Genomic DNA, 19,745 nt, shown 5'->3' on the forward strand with positions numbered 1-19,745 from the left:
CATGATATTTTGGAAAATTAATCTTATGTCTCAAAAAAAACCGCTTATTTGTGATTTTTATATGCAATTTTAAATATAACTGAAAAATCATTAAGTACATCGATTTTTCAATGAAACGCATAATTGAAAAGTCTACTATTTTGACTTTTTGATTGCTAACTCTTATAGTTTAGAACTTAACAGGTCAAAAAACCTTGAAAAAATTTTCAAAAAATTAAAACCTTTTGTAATTATTTGGCAATTTTATCAAAAAATCAATGTCATTTCATACAAAACTGTAATTTTTAGACACATATGTACTAAATTTTCAAATAACTTATTCTAACACAGCCCAGAATAATACATTTAAAAAACTTCCTAATGATAAAATGTTCTTATTTTGCATGTGAACTAAAAGAATTAAAAGGTCTTTGAAAGATCTTTAAAAGAATTTTCTGGGAAACACAAATTCTCGCCAATCTGTTAGAATATTAGTACAAAATTTAAAGTTGTCTCTGAAAATTTATTTTTTGCATCTTTACCTACTTAAACTTTTTTTCCGGACAATCTGGTGGCACTAATCGAACAAAATATCGTCAATTTTACATAAATTATCTGGGGCAAAGAAATTATCTAGATTAATATTAAAAGTCTTCAAATGTGTGCAAATTTAAAAAAACCTGACCAACAACTTTTTAACTGTTGAAAAATTTGTGAAAGCGTGCACTGAAAAAAAAACGTATTTAACAAATATCTCTAAGTTTTGACCTAATGGAGTAAAACGGGTTTTGGATTAAAAGTCAGGAGGCAATTTTATTCTAGAAATGACTTAACACTGCTCCCAAAACTGTAAGAAAAACAATAAAAACATAGAAACCGATTATCTGTAAGAGGAAAAAAAAATCAAATAAATTGTTTTAGAAAAATGACAAACGATAGGTTTTGCGATATAAGATAGCTTTTGAATATCTAGTAACCCGGCGCATCCACCAAAACCACAAAACAATTTTTCAAATTATGGTTTTTAACTTAAAATATAAAATAAAAAATCGGTAATAATTTTTTATATAAAAATCTTATATTATATCAAAACGTTGAGCCCAAAATTCAGTGTGTTAGCAACAGCCTGTTTCGTTTTTTTATGTGTGTGCCGAACTTTACACAATTGGAAATTATTCACAGAAAAATAAACAATAATAAACGTAATGCACTAAAACAAAAATTTATTTTTATATCTCCAAGTCCTGATTTTATGAAACAAAACGAACTTTGAATTCAGAATTAGTAAGCATTTCTACTTTAAAAATGACCAAAACGTGTTGATTAGTCTGTTTTTTGCACTACAGATTGTTTTGGGAGCATTCGAAAAGTGTGGGAGCACTGGTCAAGAACACTTACAGTATTTCTATTTTCAATAGAAACTGCAATTTGTGTATATAAACTATAAATCAGAGATGCTCCGCTTGGAATTCTCTAATCGACAGACAAATTAAATTTTGCATATATCAAACTAACTGTAGAGTTGCAGGCTCAAGTTTTGCTAATAATTGTGTCGAGTTCCATTTTAGAGAATCATTAAGCATGCTTAGGTCGAAGTACTCCTTGGTGTAGCTCAAGAAGGTTATTTTGGTCGTCTGAATCTCCATGTAACTTCTAAATGATAATAATTTATGGAGTTGCTCGTCGAGTAGTGGTCGTTAATAATAATTGAATAAATCCACGTTCAGAGGAGGTTTTCGAATAATAATCGTCACTCGCTTGCATACATACATCTCACCTAATAGCGTATGCAAATAATAATTTCAGCAACTGTTGCATCCCTTCATCCAATTAGGCGTCATGAATGAAATCGTTAAAACATGTTTAAATCGTTCCCATCCATCTAAACAATAGTTGCCGCATTATGCAAAACGGTTTGTGTAACTACACATTTTATGGCAAAAATAGAGGAAATTTGTGTTGACAAAACCTCGATTACAGCAACAACACAAATCAAACTGTTGGAATAGTAAGCTGCAGTCTGGAAATATTTTACATTACGAAGTGGAGCATATTCGAGAAATATCAAAAGAGCCGCGTGATTGCCACAAAGCGAAATAAAGCTCTTTGCTTTGCTTCAACATAATTTCAAGAAACGCCAACAAATACACAGCGAGAACATCCATTGTTCATTCCATAAATATTCATTATTTCAGGTGGAATATTTTGAACGGGAGATGTGAGGTTCTCAAAGAATCTGACGTGGGAAGACGGAAAAGCTCTTAAGAGAGGCGCAGCGGCAATATACTTTTGTTTTTCAATTATTGAGAACAGATGTGAACAAAGTGCACGTTAACTTTTAACGCCAAAATTTACATTTTGGATAGAGAATGTGAATTGCTCGTTTTGTAACCGCGCAGTTAAAATTCCTCAAAACACAAAAACCTTGCTTCCAGAATAACTTTTATATTTATGTATTCTCCTTGAGTGAAATGGTGCGACCACATGCAAGCTCACACGGTCACGCGTTTTATGTTAACAGCTAACTATCGTAATCTTTCACTTAGCACATAATATGGAACAATGTTCACATTTAGACACTTTACACTGTGTTGCCTTTTTTATACCGAATGCATTGACTAAAACCGGCAGCCAGAGGTGTCCCTACAAGCCAAGCGTCATACAATCGAATAAAAGCCACCTCTAAGCTTTGGAATTCAAATTGTGTTGGTAGCGCTTCCTATTATCTCAAAGTGTCTCTTAACAATTTCAGATTAAACAACAATTGATATGCATTGACACCACTCTGATAGTTTTGAATGAGCCACCATATTGATCTTATTTAACTTCCAAACACTACGCTGGAATAAAAATCAAGTTGCAATATATTAACGGAGAGTAGAACTAGCAAAGCCGTTACATTATTCCGTTGATGTTTATTTTATGCGCTTTGGACATATATTTCCACTTTCATTCCCATTGAATTAACAAAAAAGTTTCCATTTGATAACGCTAGTGCCACTCTGACAACATCTATGTTATTAAAAAGCATGAATAATTCATGCAAATGAACCGACAATTGACAGACTATATTTGTGTTTTCATTTGTCAACATAATTTTGAGCGGCTGCAATCTTAGCTACAACTTTGAAAAAATAGATGCTTTATGTCACTATTAGTAAAAGTTAATGCCATTGATATTCCAACAAGTAAAAGGATTACTCTCACATTGACTATTGACTATGAGTGTGAGTATGTTATGGCTACCATAGTTAATATATTATGCAAAAACTTGTCCAAATTGATAATAATACTTCACTTTAGTGATTACTAAAAGTTATTAGAATTGAAGTAAATATGGACTGAAATGGTTGTTGTAGTTAAAACATTGTATTTAACTCAGGTATAATGGCCATATAATATATCGTCGGCTTAGGTCATTAAAGTCCATTTTTAATATTTTTGACGGAGATCGATAAATCTCTATTTTCACATATTTGTCGTCCAATCCAAAATCTGAAAACTTGTAGATTGAAAATAGAATGTTTCTTCATTTTAAAATAATAACACACAAAAGAATCTAACGCTAAATCGTTTGGTTTTTGTTTTTACAAAATCGAAAACTCAGTTGATCCAAAAATGGATTTAGCAACTTAACAACTTCAGGCGACGACATTGTACTTGGACGATTAAGAATCGCCCAATTACTATTGACGACAACGAAATGTGTATAAGCGCACTTCTAACAATTACTGACAGTAGTTAGTTAAAATCGGCTAGGCATTGAACTGTAGTTAAAAAATCAAGAATTTTGAACCAACAATTTGAAGAAAACCGGTCGCTAAGAGCAGTGGCTTTACTATATACAGGCTGTCCCAGAACTCATGCCTAGCCGAAAACCGGGGATATCGGGAAAAGGTGTGAATGTGTAAATTGCTGAAAAAAAAGTTCCAGCTCCAACAGAAACTGAGAAAAGACATGACAAAGTTGACCAATCACATGGCCGCGTGGAGATGGTCTGGAGGATACACTGGCGTGTTGCTAAGAAACCAGTTTAAATTTTCTCCTTTGAATTTTGTATGAACAATCTGGTCCACTATAAATTTCACTGACGTTAGAATGACAGGCTTCAATAAATCTAACTCATATTGAACTTAGTGTGCAGAAACGGGTTAGCGTACTTTAGAAATTGACTAGAGGGTTGAAGACTACTGGTTGATGAGCGTTGAATGACAAGAGACACACCTGGAGGACAACTGACACAGTGAAAATCGAAGTGGAGTGTGAAACGGCGTTTCTTTTGGTTTCCCTTGCTTGCTGGTTTCCTAGTTGGTAACAAATATCCTAAAACGGTTCAGGAGTACTCGGCGGCAGAATGCCTCGAAATGCGTTTTATTTTTGAAGAGTGCTATCGAAATTAGTATTAGCAGCAAGAACGTACCGAGGACGTTTTCCAGGTCGTGATTATTATCCGGACAACAAAACGATTCTTAGTGTTGTTTCTCGGGCTGGACACACTGATCAGTTATTAACAGATCGGCGCGAAGTTGGTGGAGCACCAAGACAGGCCAGAACTGTTGAAAATGAAGAAGCCGTTTTGGAAGCGGTTGATGAACACTCCACGCAAAGTGTCTGAACTGTGGCACGCCAGTTAGAAATCGGAAAATCTTCTGTACAAAAAATTCTCGCGACAGATCACCGGCACCCGTACCATGTCAAAGTTTGGTTAGAAGAGCTCATCTGTGTGTCCAAAATAATGGTGGTTTGTTCAAGCATTTGATTTAACTATTACATCATGTGTCTTGTTCTGTTTCTTGTTGTAATAAAAGGGTTCTTGAATGAACCGTCATTGTGTGGTTTTTATCTGTCAAATTGACATTAGTTGTCAGTTATAAAAATGTAGTGGACCAAATCAATTTTCCTTTTTAGGATTTAATTATGAAACCTAGCAACGTTAATATTATTTGTGCTTGAGCGTCTGGGATTGGTCAGTTTCGTTAAGCAATTTCTCAATTTTAATGCACATCAGGACAAAACAAATTGCATTTTTGGCGTCCTGATTGCTGTCGGCATCCGCCCTTTTTCGGCTAGGCGTGAGTTCTGGGACACCCTGTATATAAAACGTGTACAGGCGGAACGCTTCTAATACCGGCGAACGAGTTACGTAGTTTTGCGCGAGTACCTTCATTCACCGATTTTTTCTCGACACTTTCGCCGAGCTTTCCCAAACGTACACTTTCCCGAGATTCCGGTGGTTGTGGTTTGGTTCTTTTCCGATTTTTGCTTTTCGCGTGAGAGACTTTTGAAAGTCGTTTTCGTTCGTCCGCCTTTGCTGACGTGGTAGATGTTTCAAAATGCTATAATGTTCGTGGGGACAAAACCATAACCATTAAGTCGAGAGACTCAGTTATAAACATCTCAAAAGGGTCTGATTTTTTGTACACACAACATGTACGGTAGCGGCTTTTTTTCTCGGCACTTATTTAAATCGGTTCGAGCAACGAAGGAAACATTAGCGGAGATTGATTTATTAATCGAATTCGACTTATTTTTAATACAGGATTTCTTTGACCATCAAGGTGTGTTTTGGGTATATATGCGTAACTTACACATGAAAATCTTTAAGCATATTTCAAAACTTCAATTTACAAGCGCGAATTCATTGTTTAATCACAGATTATCATTTGATAGACAAACATTTCTTGATACTCTGTATAAAAAGTTTGCATAAATACCAAGTATCTAAGAGGCTATTTTTAAGGATACTTATGCGAAAGTACAACAGATAAATGAAATGAACGTGACGATTATCGAATTTTATTACGACTCCGCCGATTTTTAATCGTTGATATTAGAGAGACTAAAAATGCGGGAAATCTTTACACAAAAGGAGTAAAAAATTAGAAAATTTCAGAATCTGCTAATTTACTGGTTTAATGCTTTTGTATAGTGAGTACTGCAATTAAGCCATGAAATCACTATTTGGTACCTGCTGTAACTTGACAGCGAAGCTTCAAATACTACTGTATTTTTTACCTCTTTTCTTGGGATCTGAAGTGGTAAACAAACTGGACCGCCGCTTTCGGGTGACGAAGACTTTATTACTTCAAGCATAATCAAAGAAACGAACGTGTAATCAATTTCGTTTTTTTAAATTTTAATCCATTCCCGACCTACTACAACAAAGTCGTACTTTATTAACTCTCGAAACCGTAGCGTATCATTTTTCATTAATTTTTCACATATTGGGATATTTCTCGAAACAGTTACCGATGGAAATTTTATTCCAAGCGTGTGATTTTGGTACGGGGAGAAGTTACAAAAAAAACATATCTACAAATAAATCCTAACTTATTCTGTTCTGACGATATAAATAAAATATTCTTTATAATTTAATTCTTAATTCTAAATCGACATCACTGCATTCCTGTTCACACAACTAAAACAACGACCATCACACAGCGATAGTCGCGATAAACAAATATGAGCTGGACGAAAACAATAAATTAACAAGGGATTAAGAAGTCCTGATGGTCGTTTTATTGTAGTTTAACAAAAAAAGAAAAGGGAACCGTTCATCATAAATAGGTACCCCAAAACGCAAGTACCATTTACGACTCGGCCAACTTATAATCGTTCTAAAGCAGTAAATAGATATTAGACGAGACTAAAAGTGCAAGTGTGTATGACTTAATAAGGTACTTATTACACAAAAAGAGTACATCATCTGAGTTAGTTTTGTTATTTATGAGTATTTATAAGTACCGACATCCACTCCACACCCTTTGTCACCAGAAAAAAAAACGACCTTCAGACATGGATAGTCGGGTGGCACATTTTACCGATGTTTTTCATCAATAACAAAATCTGCTATTCGGTAAATTGGTACTATTGTGTAGTGAGTTTTAAAGTAATGCCGACAACTGTTCAAGCGGAGATAAGAAGGAGGTATATGAGAATTGGATAAATAAGAGTGACTTTGCTGTTCGCAATTTTGCATACGCTACGCTTCGCCTTGCTACTACAATTTAATTGCTCGACAAAAAGTAGCACTTTTCTGCCGTCTAAAAAAATCTATTTTTTCAAACGTCAAAAATTTGACAGTTTTCACGACCGAACTATTCTATTCTATACTATTCTCGCTTCTTTTGCCCTTTTGCCGACGAGTTTCCAAACTAACAAAGTGGCGGGTTTTCGTCCTCTTCGGCCGTTTGATTTTCGCAAAATCAATTTTTAAATATCGCGGTACGTCGGTCGTCGCGGGGACAAAACCATAACCATAATGTGGAGAGAGTCATAAAGATCTATCACCGTTCCAAAAAAGGGTCTGATTTTTTGTATACATAACAAGTACGGTAGCTGCTTTTTTTCTCGGCACTTATTTCAATCGGTCCGAGCAACGAAGAAAACATCGGCGGAGATTGATTTATTAATCGAGTTCGGCTTATTTCTAATACAGAATCTTTTTGACCGTCAAGGCATGTATGTGTATCTTACACTTGAACATCTGAAAGCATGTTTCGAAACTCCTCTTTACAAGCGCGAATTAATTGTTCATTTGATGAACAAACATTTGTCGACACTCTGTATAAAAAATTTGCATAGATAGCAAGTATCTAACGAGGTCTTTTTTGAAATTTCGACTATCAAAAAATAGATTGCCGTGATTTTATCGAAAGTCAAGGCAGATCTCCACGGTCCACACCCATCCTCACCTGAAAAAAACGACCATCAGACAAGCGACTGGTGAATTTTACCGAATTTGCTAATTTACCGGTTTAATGCTTTTGTGAAGTGAGTACTCTAATTAAGCCATAAAATCACTATTTGGTACCTGCTGTAACTGTAACTTGACAGCGGAGCTTCAAGTGTTGCCCGAGTATTATGACCAGTATTTTTTACCTCTTTTCTTGGGATTTGAAGTGGTATAAACAAACTTGACCGCCCTTTCTCGGTGACGAAGACTTTATTACTTAAAGCATAATCAAAGAACCGAACCTGTAGTGAATTTCGTTTTTCTAAATTTTAATCCATTCCCGACCCACTACAACAAAGTCGTACTTTATTATCTCTGGAAACCGTAGCGTATCGAGACAAATACGATTTTTCATTAATTTTTCGCATATTGGGATATTTCTCGAAACAGTTACCGATGGAAATTTTATTGCAAGCGTGTGATTTTGGTACGAGGAGAAGTTACAAAAAAAAAATCTTCAAATGAATCCTAACTTATTCTGTTCCGATGATATAAAAAAATATTCTTCATTGTATAATAATGAATGAACGGATAAACAACTCGAAGAAAACAAAAAATTTTCAAGGAGCCTGTTCGGCGCTTATTTTTAATATGTAGTACACAATTTGATATGTTTTCAATGTCAAGTAGCAAGCTATTTTTTTCAAAGTGTCAATTCCGACTAAATATCAACAAACAGATTTGCACAATCTTATCGAAAGTCAAAGCAGACGTAAAAAGGATACTATATACTTACAGTTAACAAAATTTCAACAGATAAATTAAATTGATGCGACGAGTTCAAATTTTGGTGAACATTTACGATTCGATCAAATTTTTAATCGTTGTAAGACAGCAGATATTAGAGGGATTAAACAAATTAAGCGAATTTTACCGATGTCTTTAAAAATGAGAAAATTTTAGAATCTGCTATTTGGTGTTTTGTTCTATTGGGTAGTGACTACCCCAATTAAGCCATAAAATCATTATTTGGTACCGACAACTAGAAGTTCATAGCCGAGCTTCGAATGTTGTTCGATTCTTTCGCGGGGTCTGTAGTAATTTGAGAGGAACTGATGGAATTAATGATGTACGATCGAATAAAATAATGTTCATTACGAATGAACTGATAAACAAATATGAACTCCAAGAAAACAATAAAATAACAAGAGATAAAGAATGCTAAACCTATATAAAAAATGATCGGACGTCCTGATAGTCGTTTTATTGTAGTTTAAAAAAAACAGAATCGTTGAACATAAATACCCCAAAACTAAGTACTATTTACGACTCGGCCGATTTTTAATCGTTCTAAAGCAGTAGATATTAGGGAGACTAAAAATGTAAACCATCACACTACATGATTCTTAATTAGTTTTGTTATTTACGACAAGTATCGAGATCACTCCACACCCTTTCTCACCAGAAAAAACTGACCATCCTGATGGTCGTTTTATTGTAGTTCAACAAAAAAAAAACAGAACCCTTGAACAAACCCCAAACCGTACATCTACAATTACACGATGTTTATACAAAATGTTTAAATACATAAAATATAGTTTACAGTAGCGGCTTCTTTTCTTCGAAAGAAACTCCACTTATTACAATCAGTCCGAGCTCTGAAAAAAACATAATTTGACATTAATTAATTACGAAACCGTACTCTCAATTTACAAGAAAATACGATTTTTCATGCATGTTTCGGATACAATTATTTGCTTTGGGTGTGCTAAATGAGTTCTTTAGGTCCTTATTTCGGTAAAAAAAAAGAATATTTTGGAAGGTACAGGCGATTTCTGAGTTGGTGTCCTCTAAACCATAAAATGGAGCTGCTGTAAATCAGTAATAATCACATCCTATTTGCCCTTTTCTTTTGTGAATGTGGTACGGGTACGACTTTCGACTAATCTTCGTTCATAACTTATGATAACAGGCGTTGGAAAAGGAAAACAATAAACTACCAAACGGTATCGATAATAGAACAAAACTTATCCAAAAAAGGTTGTCAAGAATAACAGAATTCGCCTTCTGCCTACATTTTCATTTAAACATAGAAATAAAATAATACAAAATAAATAGAATATTGAAGTAGCAATGATGTTATCGGGGATAATTGAAGTTACAAAATTTGTTCAATTTTTTGCTGTCGGTTTTGCGTTTCAGAAGCTGTGGGACCTGTCATGGGTTCCAACCATTTTATGACTTAGCGGTCACTAACTTAGAAATCGCCTTAATTACTGTGGAATTCTATGAATTGAACTGTCGTCATAAACAAAAATTATCAACAGCGTAGTACTGTTAAATTTTTAATAGCGAACTCCGTTGGTTATTTTTTTTAAACCTTTCAGTCTGTTTTTTTTCTAAAATTTTCAGAAAATTCTTCATTTTGCCATGCGTAGTTATTTGTATCAGAGTTTCAAAAATCAAAAAACACAAAATATGAAGTTATTTTAAAACTTTCTTTGCTAAATGTTAAATGACAAAATACAATTAAAATTTTACAAAATGGCCCTCGGAATTCTGTAAAACTCGCCTTTTTTGTTTCTTAATCTAACAAATAAACAATTTCAAATTAATATGCAACGCCACGGAAAAGCGAGGTCCACGAAAAAAGCGAGTCTACAGAATTCCGAGGGCCACCTAGTTGATTAGTAAAAGTTGTATAGCTAATATAAAATGTATAGAGAAAAATCGAAAAAAACGCCATTGCTTAAACTCTAATTTACATTATGTAAATTCAGTGAAAAATCCAACGACAACAAAAAAATCGTTCACATTTTTGTGTCCCCAATAGTAATATCTAGTTATCAAAATGTTTTCAGATTAGAGAAGGCTATGGGTTGATTTTTTCTGTGTTAGTATCAGGTTTAATTGTAAAACTGCAAACTTGTCAAATTAGATTAAATTTTTTGAAAGTTTTGACATTGAGTGGGGGAAGGTTGAGTTCAACATTGTTAGTATAACTTAATTACAGACGAGAAAAATTTTTGCACAGCCTACCCTAATGTAAAAACTTTTTGATCACCTGTTACAAATTGTAGTGTGAGTGAAAACAAAACACAATAGATAACAAAGTAATAAACATTTAAAAAAAAGACCCTTAATTCCTTGTATAAATTCAAGCAATTAGAAAATCAAGTTGATTGAAGAACAATAACATATGTAACTAAAAAACAAAAACACAACAAAAGAATCAAATAAGAAGGAAAAGTGCATGAAAACTGGCAACTCTAAACGTTAACTTTAAGCTCTCGCTGACCATTTCTTACAACAATCTTCTGGACTAAAATATATTTTTACTTTGTAGTAGGCAGATACTGTTAGTTTAAAGAATAAAAATTGATTTAAGACTCTATCACTAAAAGTTAGTTGTTTATTAATATTAGTATAAGATGTAAGACAATCATTAACAAATAGTCTCGCTTTCATAGCTTCCTTACTCTTTTTTTATTGAACATTCTTCAGCTTTGCCTTACATAAACAAGAACCGTCAATCATTTTTCCGCTGAATAACAAAAATAACAAAAAAAAAATATAGTTCAACAAAATTAAGTGCCATTGGCCACATTAAACTCCAAGAACTGCACCCCACAAGTAGGTACTTGTTTTTCCACTTTAATTTTAGTTTTAATGAGCGGTGTAATTTGTCTCGTTCGTCGCGGTAGTTGTACAACTTTGTGTGCACCGAAATGACAAAGTGTTCCGTACGTTCACGTAGGACTATTTCCATATATTGCGGCATAACATAATTAAAACTTTATTAAATTCTGCGGAAAGCTCAGTTTGGGACGTGTTCCATACTATTCGTGTATATTCCGTCGTTGTAAATGTGGTGAAAAAAGAGCGGACCCTATTGAACTGACGTTTAAAAATTTTGGCTCAATGACTCATTCAGTAATTTAGAAGTGATTTTAGCGCGACACAATTTTGCGAAACAACACAGTTCATTACACAAATATCTGGCGCCAAATTAATGACATTTTCTAATGAATTTAGGCCAAACCTTACTTTTCCTGCAGAGAAGTTTTGTAGGCGCCAAGTTTAAAATATGACTCTGTCATTGGTCGTTCAGCAGAACCAGTTACACAATCTTACCAAAATTTTTGACAGTTGCTTGTGGAGCCATCTATTAAACAAAATTGACATGTATCCAGTACAGGTATCTCACTTATCTCTTTCAAATCTTACTGATTTTTAAAACTGCATCTTTGTAAGTCGGTAAATTCACTGCAGGAAAACTGGCGTATGGAGTCGTTACTTTGCATATTTGTTCACTTATCTATATCACGTCTTAAACTTTTGTTAAATTGTGAAAGATAAAGAGACACTTATTAGCTACGATTTCTGCGGCTCATTTGTAAGTTCTTAGATAAATGGTTTTGATGGAAATCATTAAAAATGACTCAAAGATATTTTGGCAGTGCCCTCACGTCATTCTGCTCAGAAAACGGCAAATTGTCTTGTTTTATTATGCATTATGTGTATCATCAGAAAGTTATCAAAAGCACGCAATTTTCATTCAAACAACGTTTCTTTGGCTCGATTCTTTTAACTCTGCAACATGTATATTTCAATAAAGAAATAAATTTATTTACCAGCGTCACGCCAACATAAGTCATAAGCCGGTGAGCTGGTTTTGCCGTATCTGCATGAAACTTAGTTGCAGTATCGGACCCATCGGCCGGTAAACTTTAAAACTGTCCATGAATTTGGTTGTGGCCGGCAATATGGCGTCGTCTTTGTGTCCGCCCCCCGTTTTTTAATGACAAAACCGCTCAAGTTTTTTCGAAGCCATCCATTAATTCCGCATTTTGGGCATGGCCTAATTTGCGTTTCAACCAGTTCGGTCCAGCGGTTCGTTTGGATTACCATTACACGAATCCCGGCCACTTTTTCATGCTTTTATTTATGCTATTCCCGAGTCGGCGGAGTGTTAATTGCAAATCCGATAATGGTGCTAACAACACCAGCACATTGGGCAACGCCTGCACATATGTCATACATGTGTTGTTAATTTCCTTGTGAAAAGCGCTACAGCAAATTCTGGACAATCAGCTGCACTTTATTACCTTCGATTCAAACAAGCTTGCGAAGATTTAAGAGAGGCACAACAAGCCGAAAAATAAACAAGCAGCTGCTTAAGAATTATAACGAGTGAAATCATAACAATGAAAAACTTGTAAAAACGGGGAAGCTTAATAAATAAATCTTTATCGCGACATTACCCTTTTACTATCTCAATCTTTCTATGTAAATTAGAGGGAAGTAAAAACGCCGCAGAAACTTTTTCGGTGGTGTTAACGAGGTGGTCCTTTCGAAAATAATTAACTTTTGAATAGCCATCATAGTCCAAACCGCTGTAGAGTTAATTAAATTGGAAAAAGGTTGCGTGGTGTAATTGCCCGAAATAACCGATTGCAGGAGCACTCCTTGCAGCAGGAGTGTGGCAGGAGCGCTAGCGGGCGGGACTAGATCCTGCTGCAGGATCAATACTCTGAGGACCAAGGCTCAGGACAGGACTGTCGGCTTATTTATGATATCGCTCACGCTGTTTCAATAGTGAATTGTTCTAATTTTTTCATCATCTCTTTCGCAACAACTATTGTTGAAGATCGGAGGACACTGGTAAATAAACGCGCCCACAATGGCCACGGAAAAACTATTATTAATTAATGCGCTTTGTGTGAGACGAAAAACTATTAGTTTCGCTGGGGTAAGTTATGAAACGTTCGCTGTTTGAATAGGGTTGAGCAAGAATGGCTTTTAAGTAACGGCCTAATTTCGTGTGTCATAATTTGGGAAAGTGGGGAAAATTATGCGTCCCGAGACCCGAACTATTCCTAATTAAATATTTATTTTGGCGGGATTTAACAGAGATAGGAAGATGACGTCACCATATTGAATTTTCTCGAACGTTTTCAGACGAAGGGTTGGTGCCACGTTTCAGACTCAATTAAGGTTACATCAATTAAATATTGTGACATAAATAGAATTTATTTTAGCAGGAAATGTCGTCGGTTGGCGTTTTACATTCAACACAAAGTAGTTAAAACCAGAATTGTAGTATTTTTGTAGTAGCAAGTTTTGAAAAAAAGATTGTTTTTTGCACCAATTCTTAATAAAAGTGCCATTTTTACACTCAACATAAAGAAATTCGTCTTTTTCATTTGGAAGCCAATATGAGGTTTCCTTTGAAAAATCAGAGGAGATATTGTTTCCGCCGACGGCATTGCTAAAAACTTGAATATATCAGGGATTAGAGAACTTTCAAAGAACAAAATTTGCCCAAAGGGCGGACCAAATTGGAGCTAAAAAAATGAATAAAAATATTTTTTACGTTGTTATTAAAACAGTGGAAGCTACAAAACAATAAAATGTTTCATCCGGGGTGGTTCAACTAATCTTTTTATAGCTTTGACACTTATAGAGCCGGTTTACAAAAGCTAAGTTAATTCTTTAATTTCGATTAAATACTTGACATCATGTTCATGTGATCGTTTTTTTGCCAATCAAATGTCAGTAATCGTCAAATTAGTTGCGAGATTAACTTAATTCCATATTTTTTTAATAAAAACATAATAAATATAGAAAAAACAGTTTAAAAAATCATACATTTACAGTTCTTTCGCGAAAAACTCATAGCCAAAGCCTCACATGCAGCTCATTTCGCTATGAGGTCTTTTCGGCGCTTGTACTTTAAATAACTTCATATTAGATAAAATGCTACCCAAATTAAATTTTATTTACTAATAAAATAAAACATGTTTTTAATTATTTCAGTTTAATAAATAAAAATCCAGTTGTGCAGATTTTCGCTACTGTCTTTAAAAGTAATAGTTTATCTTGTATCTTCTTTATTTTCGAATACAGTTTTCTAGAACAGTTTCTACTATTCTAGAGGTAACAAGAATTCCGAGGCGAAATCTAATTTGTCAACATCAAATCGCACACAGACGGTGTATTATAAAACGATATGAAACAATATCTCTTTCAAAGACTGTCTTCCTCGACCACGCATTTCCTTGTTTTCGCAGATGTACGTACTTAAAAATAGGAAAACTGTTGTGATTGTTGTTTATGTTATGAAAACGGAAACGATCTAAAAATATCTCTATCGTTTCCATTTTTGTGAAAACTATTTTTCTCGATTCGTATTTACTCAACCAAAAACCTATCAATATTGTCTTTCCTTGTTAAAAGTGAAAGTCCGCCCCTGCCTCCCTCATCCTTCCTAAACACCATCCACAAAAACACGCTTCGAATTTCCACCTCTAGCGAAACACCACGAACGTAAATGACGCTTATCAACCCTGCAGTGATTACGGCTTTCATTGTAATCCGAATTGATTTCTTTAATCTCCCTGGGGGATGATCTTACGTAAAACCTGTCATCTCACTTGTTGCCTTTGAGTTCTTCAAACTAAATCCTTTGACTTCGTTTTTTATTCAAATGAAACGTTAGTCCATCGAAATCGTCTTCTGCATTGCGATAAAAAAGGATTCAATTCTAAAGCCGCGCGGATACGCAAAATTAAAAAGGGTGAAGGCGCCGGGGGAAAGAAAGTCACTTTCTCTTTTTGTAATGAAATTCAAAGAGAGAAGGGTCACATGGCGAGGTGGAAGCAGATAGAATGTCACTCATTTAGACACCGACTTTAATACAGATGTAACATTTTAATAAATTCTGTTAAAAGAGTATTGTTTTTCGCTCTCTATCTATTGTCTATTCTTTAGGTTTACATAAAAGATAATTAAATTACAAATGTCACGAAAGTCTCTCCACCGAGGAAATCCTTAAAGAACACTTCTTAAAAGTTGTGTTTGCTTTGCGATTAATATTGCCGGGGTTATATGCCTGGTGCCTGTTTAAATTCATTTAAATGTATAAAGCATGAGCCAGCAAGATTCTAATACAAGTTTCAGACAAAAGTTTAATTAAATTACGCTATGAATATTCCCGTCAAACTCTTTCAGTTTTGATTGAAGAACACCGCTTACAACCGACTTTCTTTTGACTGTTTTTATCGATCTCGTCATTCCAACGTCGACCTAAACATACCATCGGTTCCGAATTAATTTTCATAGAATGTTCCATTGTGTGCTTTCACTGCATTTGAAATTCATTGTGACCACCTGGGTCTAGCCATCACTAAAAGGCAAATCGGGAATAAACGTCTACGCTAAATTATCGAACCGATTGTCGATTATGTAAATGGCCATAATAGAGTAGATGTACAATAATTTTTCAGATTACTTTCCGGCGAAGCTTTCCAGTCGGATTCTATTACGCTTGGAATTGCATCTTTGAGGTGCACCGAATCCGGACAAGTTTGATTAATATTCTTCGGTGGAAACAGCTGAAACTCCAGCCAATCCAAACTGCAGTTCTTGTGAATAATCTCCATGTTCTGGTGAATCGGTGCAGATTTAGAAAACTTTTTGCTGACATTCGAAGCGAGCTTTTGTTAGAGAAGATTATTTCCAGGGAGATCCTTGTATGTCAAATTAAAAACGAGTTTACAAAAACTGAAAAATTCAGGACGCCGTTCGTCTTAATTATAAAAAAGAGATAAACTTTTTTGTTGACGATTTCTGTCCAAGTCTGTAATATATTACCAACGGTTCACGAAAACCATATTTAAACCATGGCCACAGAAAACACATATTTTACAGTCAGCGAGGAGTGAAAATACATAAAACATTTCTTTTGTTGCCTTGTTCATTTCCAGCTCATTCTTTAAGGATCCAGAAACAAAAGTAATGCATTCTGTGTAACTTGCAACCGAAACAAACAGCGGCGTCAAAAAGACGCCAAACGAAAAAAGAAAAAGGAGTTTATGATGCTTTGCAGCTAGATTAGAAGGAGACTAACAGTTCTAGGGGACTTGTTGAACTTGGAATTTTTCTCGAAAGTCTTGGTTTTTGTGTCTGTTACGCCACTTAAAGTAATTGTGACTATAGAAAAATAGTCTTTTGATGTAGCGAGTGAACAGTGTTCAAGGTTTTACAGATTGAGATTGTTAATATGTAAAACATTAACAATACAATGTTTAAAAAAATATATGAAAACGTTTCTTGAGCTTGTCACTTTTTAATAAAACCGCTAAGAGTGCCCAAGCTTCCCTTTAGAGTTTTAAGCATTTTAATAGTATATTAAAGAACGTGTTTTATAATGGCCAATTTGGTGCACGAGTTCCCGGTGTACAAAACGAGCCGTAGGCGAGTTTTGTATGGGACGAGTGCACCCATGCCATTATAAAGCAAGTCCTTTATAGTATTTTTTCGCATTTGACCTTTTTTAAATAAAAATTTTTAATTTTCCAATTCTAAGAGTTTTCGTGTTAAACGATTGGTAATGGTTTTGTAACCACGACTTGCCACTTGATTTTCAAATTCAATTTAAAATTTGACATTTATTGAGTTTCTGAATTTTAACCTAACCTCACAACCTGTATTCACATCTATTTTATTTAGGTACATTATATTGTTGGCCGCAAAGGACAATTCATTTATATTGATACATTTTTTATTCACGCAGCAATTTATTAAACACGAATCGTAAAATCCGTAATGGTGAAATTGACCAAGAACTTGACAGAAAACGGGTGACAGCCAGACTAATTAGTTCTGCCAATTATTAAAAAACAAAATTTCCTGCTTTGAGTTCTTTTATAGATACTTATAAACGACTCCAAATTGAGTATTCTAATGGACCTATTAAAGCGGAAAATTCGAAAAAGTAATTTAAAGAATCTGTAGATTGTGAAAAAGTGGAAAAATGTATAAAATTTAACAAACAAAAATAGAGAATTTGCAGAAAACTATATCAAAAATACTAACAAAAAAATCTTAAGTAACTAAGTAATTTAATAATCTGATTTGCTTAGCATGTCTTGTAACTAATCAGCTGAGTTCAAAACCGAAAGCTTTGTTGCAGTAAAGAATTACAACAATTGTTTAAAAATTATGTGCAGTTACTTTGTTCCAAGCACGACCACAATCTTTATCTCACACCACTTAACATTTTCCGACAACTTTGCCACCATTATTTGCTTTAGAACGGTCATTTCAATCAATAATACGACATAGACGTCTCGATGACAAATTATGTTGATCACCTGTTAGAAATAGAGATCTCTGGACTTCATTGGTATTCAGATCTTCTAAAAGTTGGCTAATGTGTAAATTGCATCGTTTATCACGTAATGTTACATTAACATAGGACTCTTAACAATAAATTAATGAAAATTCAAAGGTATTGGTCCATAAGCTATTTGGATAATACCGACCAGTTAGTATCAGCTATTTAATTTAATGTGAGGTAGACATGTATAGAAATAAACAAAACATTTAGCACACTATTTTATAAACACATTCGATATAATATTCTTTCTTTTTGCAATGCCTATTTCTTATCTAATCTTTCATTAACACGAAATCCGTATGCATACATTTCTCTTCGTTGCATTTCACTTTAATATGCAAGTAGCGTTTATTTGCAGGATCACAAAGTAGTACATTACCCTGTAATTTCATACAATTCCATTTCTATTATAAAATCAGAATGTAAATCACACAAGTTTACTGATTCAACCAGCCCATATAATTTTTCAATTCCCTTGCGACTACAGCGAAGCTTTTCCGCCATAACATTTCACCGTTATTGTTATTGTTCCACTTTTTGTTAAATCTTTAATTAGACCTCTTTTCCAATAATGAATGCGCAGTGTTCAAAGGATGGTGAGAGAGGCCAGGATAAAAGGCGGCGAAATTTTGATGAAAAGACACGTAATGAGTTGTCCCACATAAAAACTTAATTACTTCGTGAATAATATATGTGGCTGTCGTCGTTGGCACAAGAAAATGATTATTTTCTAAATACCAACATAACTAAGAAGTTTAATAATTCATGAAAATAAAATTGGACGCATCAAGTCTCGATCAACGGGCTAATGTGACGGTGGTTTGTGATCAATATCAAATAGCGATTGTTGATTTGCGTTTCTCGAGCCTTTTTTATTTATTTCCTTATTGTGAGATATAATTTTGTCGAGTGCGCTCCCGCGGGATCTCTCACACACAATGCTTTTAATATTCAACAATTTTTTCCCTGAATATGGTAAAGGTTATTCATCACTCGCCTGCGTCTCGCCGTCCCATCTTGTTAGATATTTATTCTGAAGTGTTTTAAATCACATCGGCCTCCACTGCCTTTCCCACTTATTTTCGCTTTTAAATCACACGGGATGTTACAACAGTATACAAATACATTAAATTAGAATATCAGAATGTGTCGGTTTATTATTTTTTTACCGTGCAGACGGGAAAAACTGAGAGTATAAATTCAATTTTATTCATGTGGCTTTATGTAAATTGTATTTTGTTTTATCATTCGTGCATATTCTGAATAATTTTCGGCGCCGCTGAAACAGCGCATTCAGAGCAAATAGCATAAAAATATCGTATTTTTGCGGAGTGAAGATAGATATGATTAAAAATGTTTCGCTGTTGGTTTGTGGGGAGCAAATGTGTGATTTTGTAGATTTTATACAAGGTGGAGTCGAGCTCGAATTTATAGCCGACACGAAGTGATTCATTTCCGATAAAATGAGTGAAGCGCAAATTTGCTAACCAAGAGCACTGCTGCCAACTAAAGAAAAAATAAAAAGTAACTTACCAATAACGGTGAGATTGACTTTGCTGTTTCTTGTCTGTGCGATCCGAAAGTCCACCCTGCATCTGTATACAGCCTGGTCCGATTCCCTGATGTGGTCAACTCCGAGTTCAGCGGGCTGTTTCTCCGGCATGAAGTACGCCCTATTCGCAAACACATTTTCGTCGGACCAGCGCTCCGCCAAGCTAAAATCCCTATCCCGTCCGTCCACACTGCAAATACAGGAAACTATGTTAAGTTCCGGTCGATTGTTTGAGTTCGGTGCTAAAGTTTTCTGCTCGAAACACTCGGGGCTTTAAAAGGTTGCCGACGAGCGTAGGCTGTTTACTCTAAAACTAATCTAATTTTCTTATATCTTTTGCGCTACGAAAAAGTTTT

General features: G+C 34.6%; 1 protein-coding gene across 1 annotated transcript in view; it reads right to left on the reverse strand.

Moving 5' to 3' along the window:
- LOC148181146 (neural cell adhesion molecule 2-like) overlaps positions 1-19,745 on the reverse strand; it is a 203,929-nt gene that overhangs the window by 82,862 nt on the left and 101,322 nt on the right. The window contains exon 3 of the mRNA XM_088041736.1: positions 19,371-19,579. Within this exon, the coding sequence (XP_087897862.1) occupies positions 19,371-19,579 (209 nt within the window). The remainder of the gene's footprint in view (positions 1-19,370; positions 19,580-19,745) is intronic.

The sequence above is a fragment of the Gnatocerus cornutus genome, chromosome 1, assembly GCF_029298725.1.
Source record: "Gnatocerus cornutus isolate USDA-ARS CGAHR chromosome 1, icGnaCorn1.1, whole genome shotgun sequence".
Classification (NCBI taxonomy): domain Eukaryota; kingdom Metazoa; phylum Arthropoda; class Insecta; order Coleoptera; family Tenebrionidae; genus Gnatocerus; species Gnatocerus cornutus.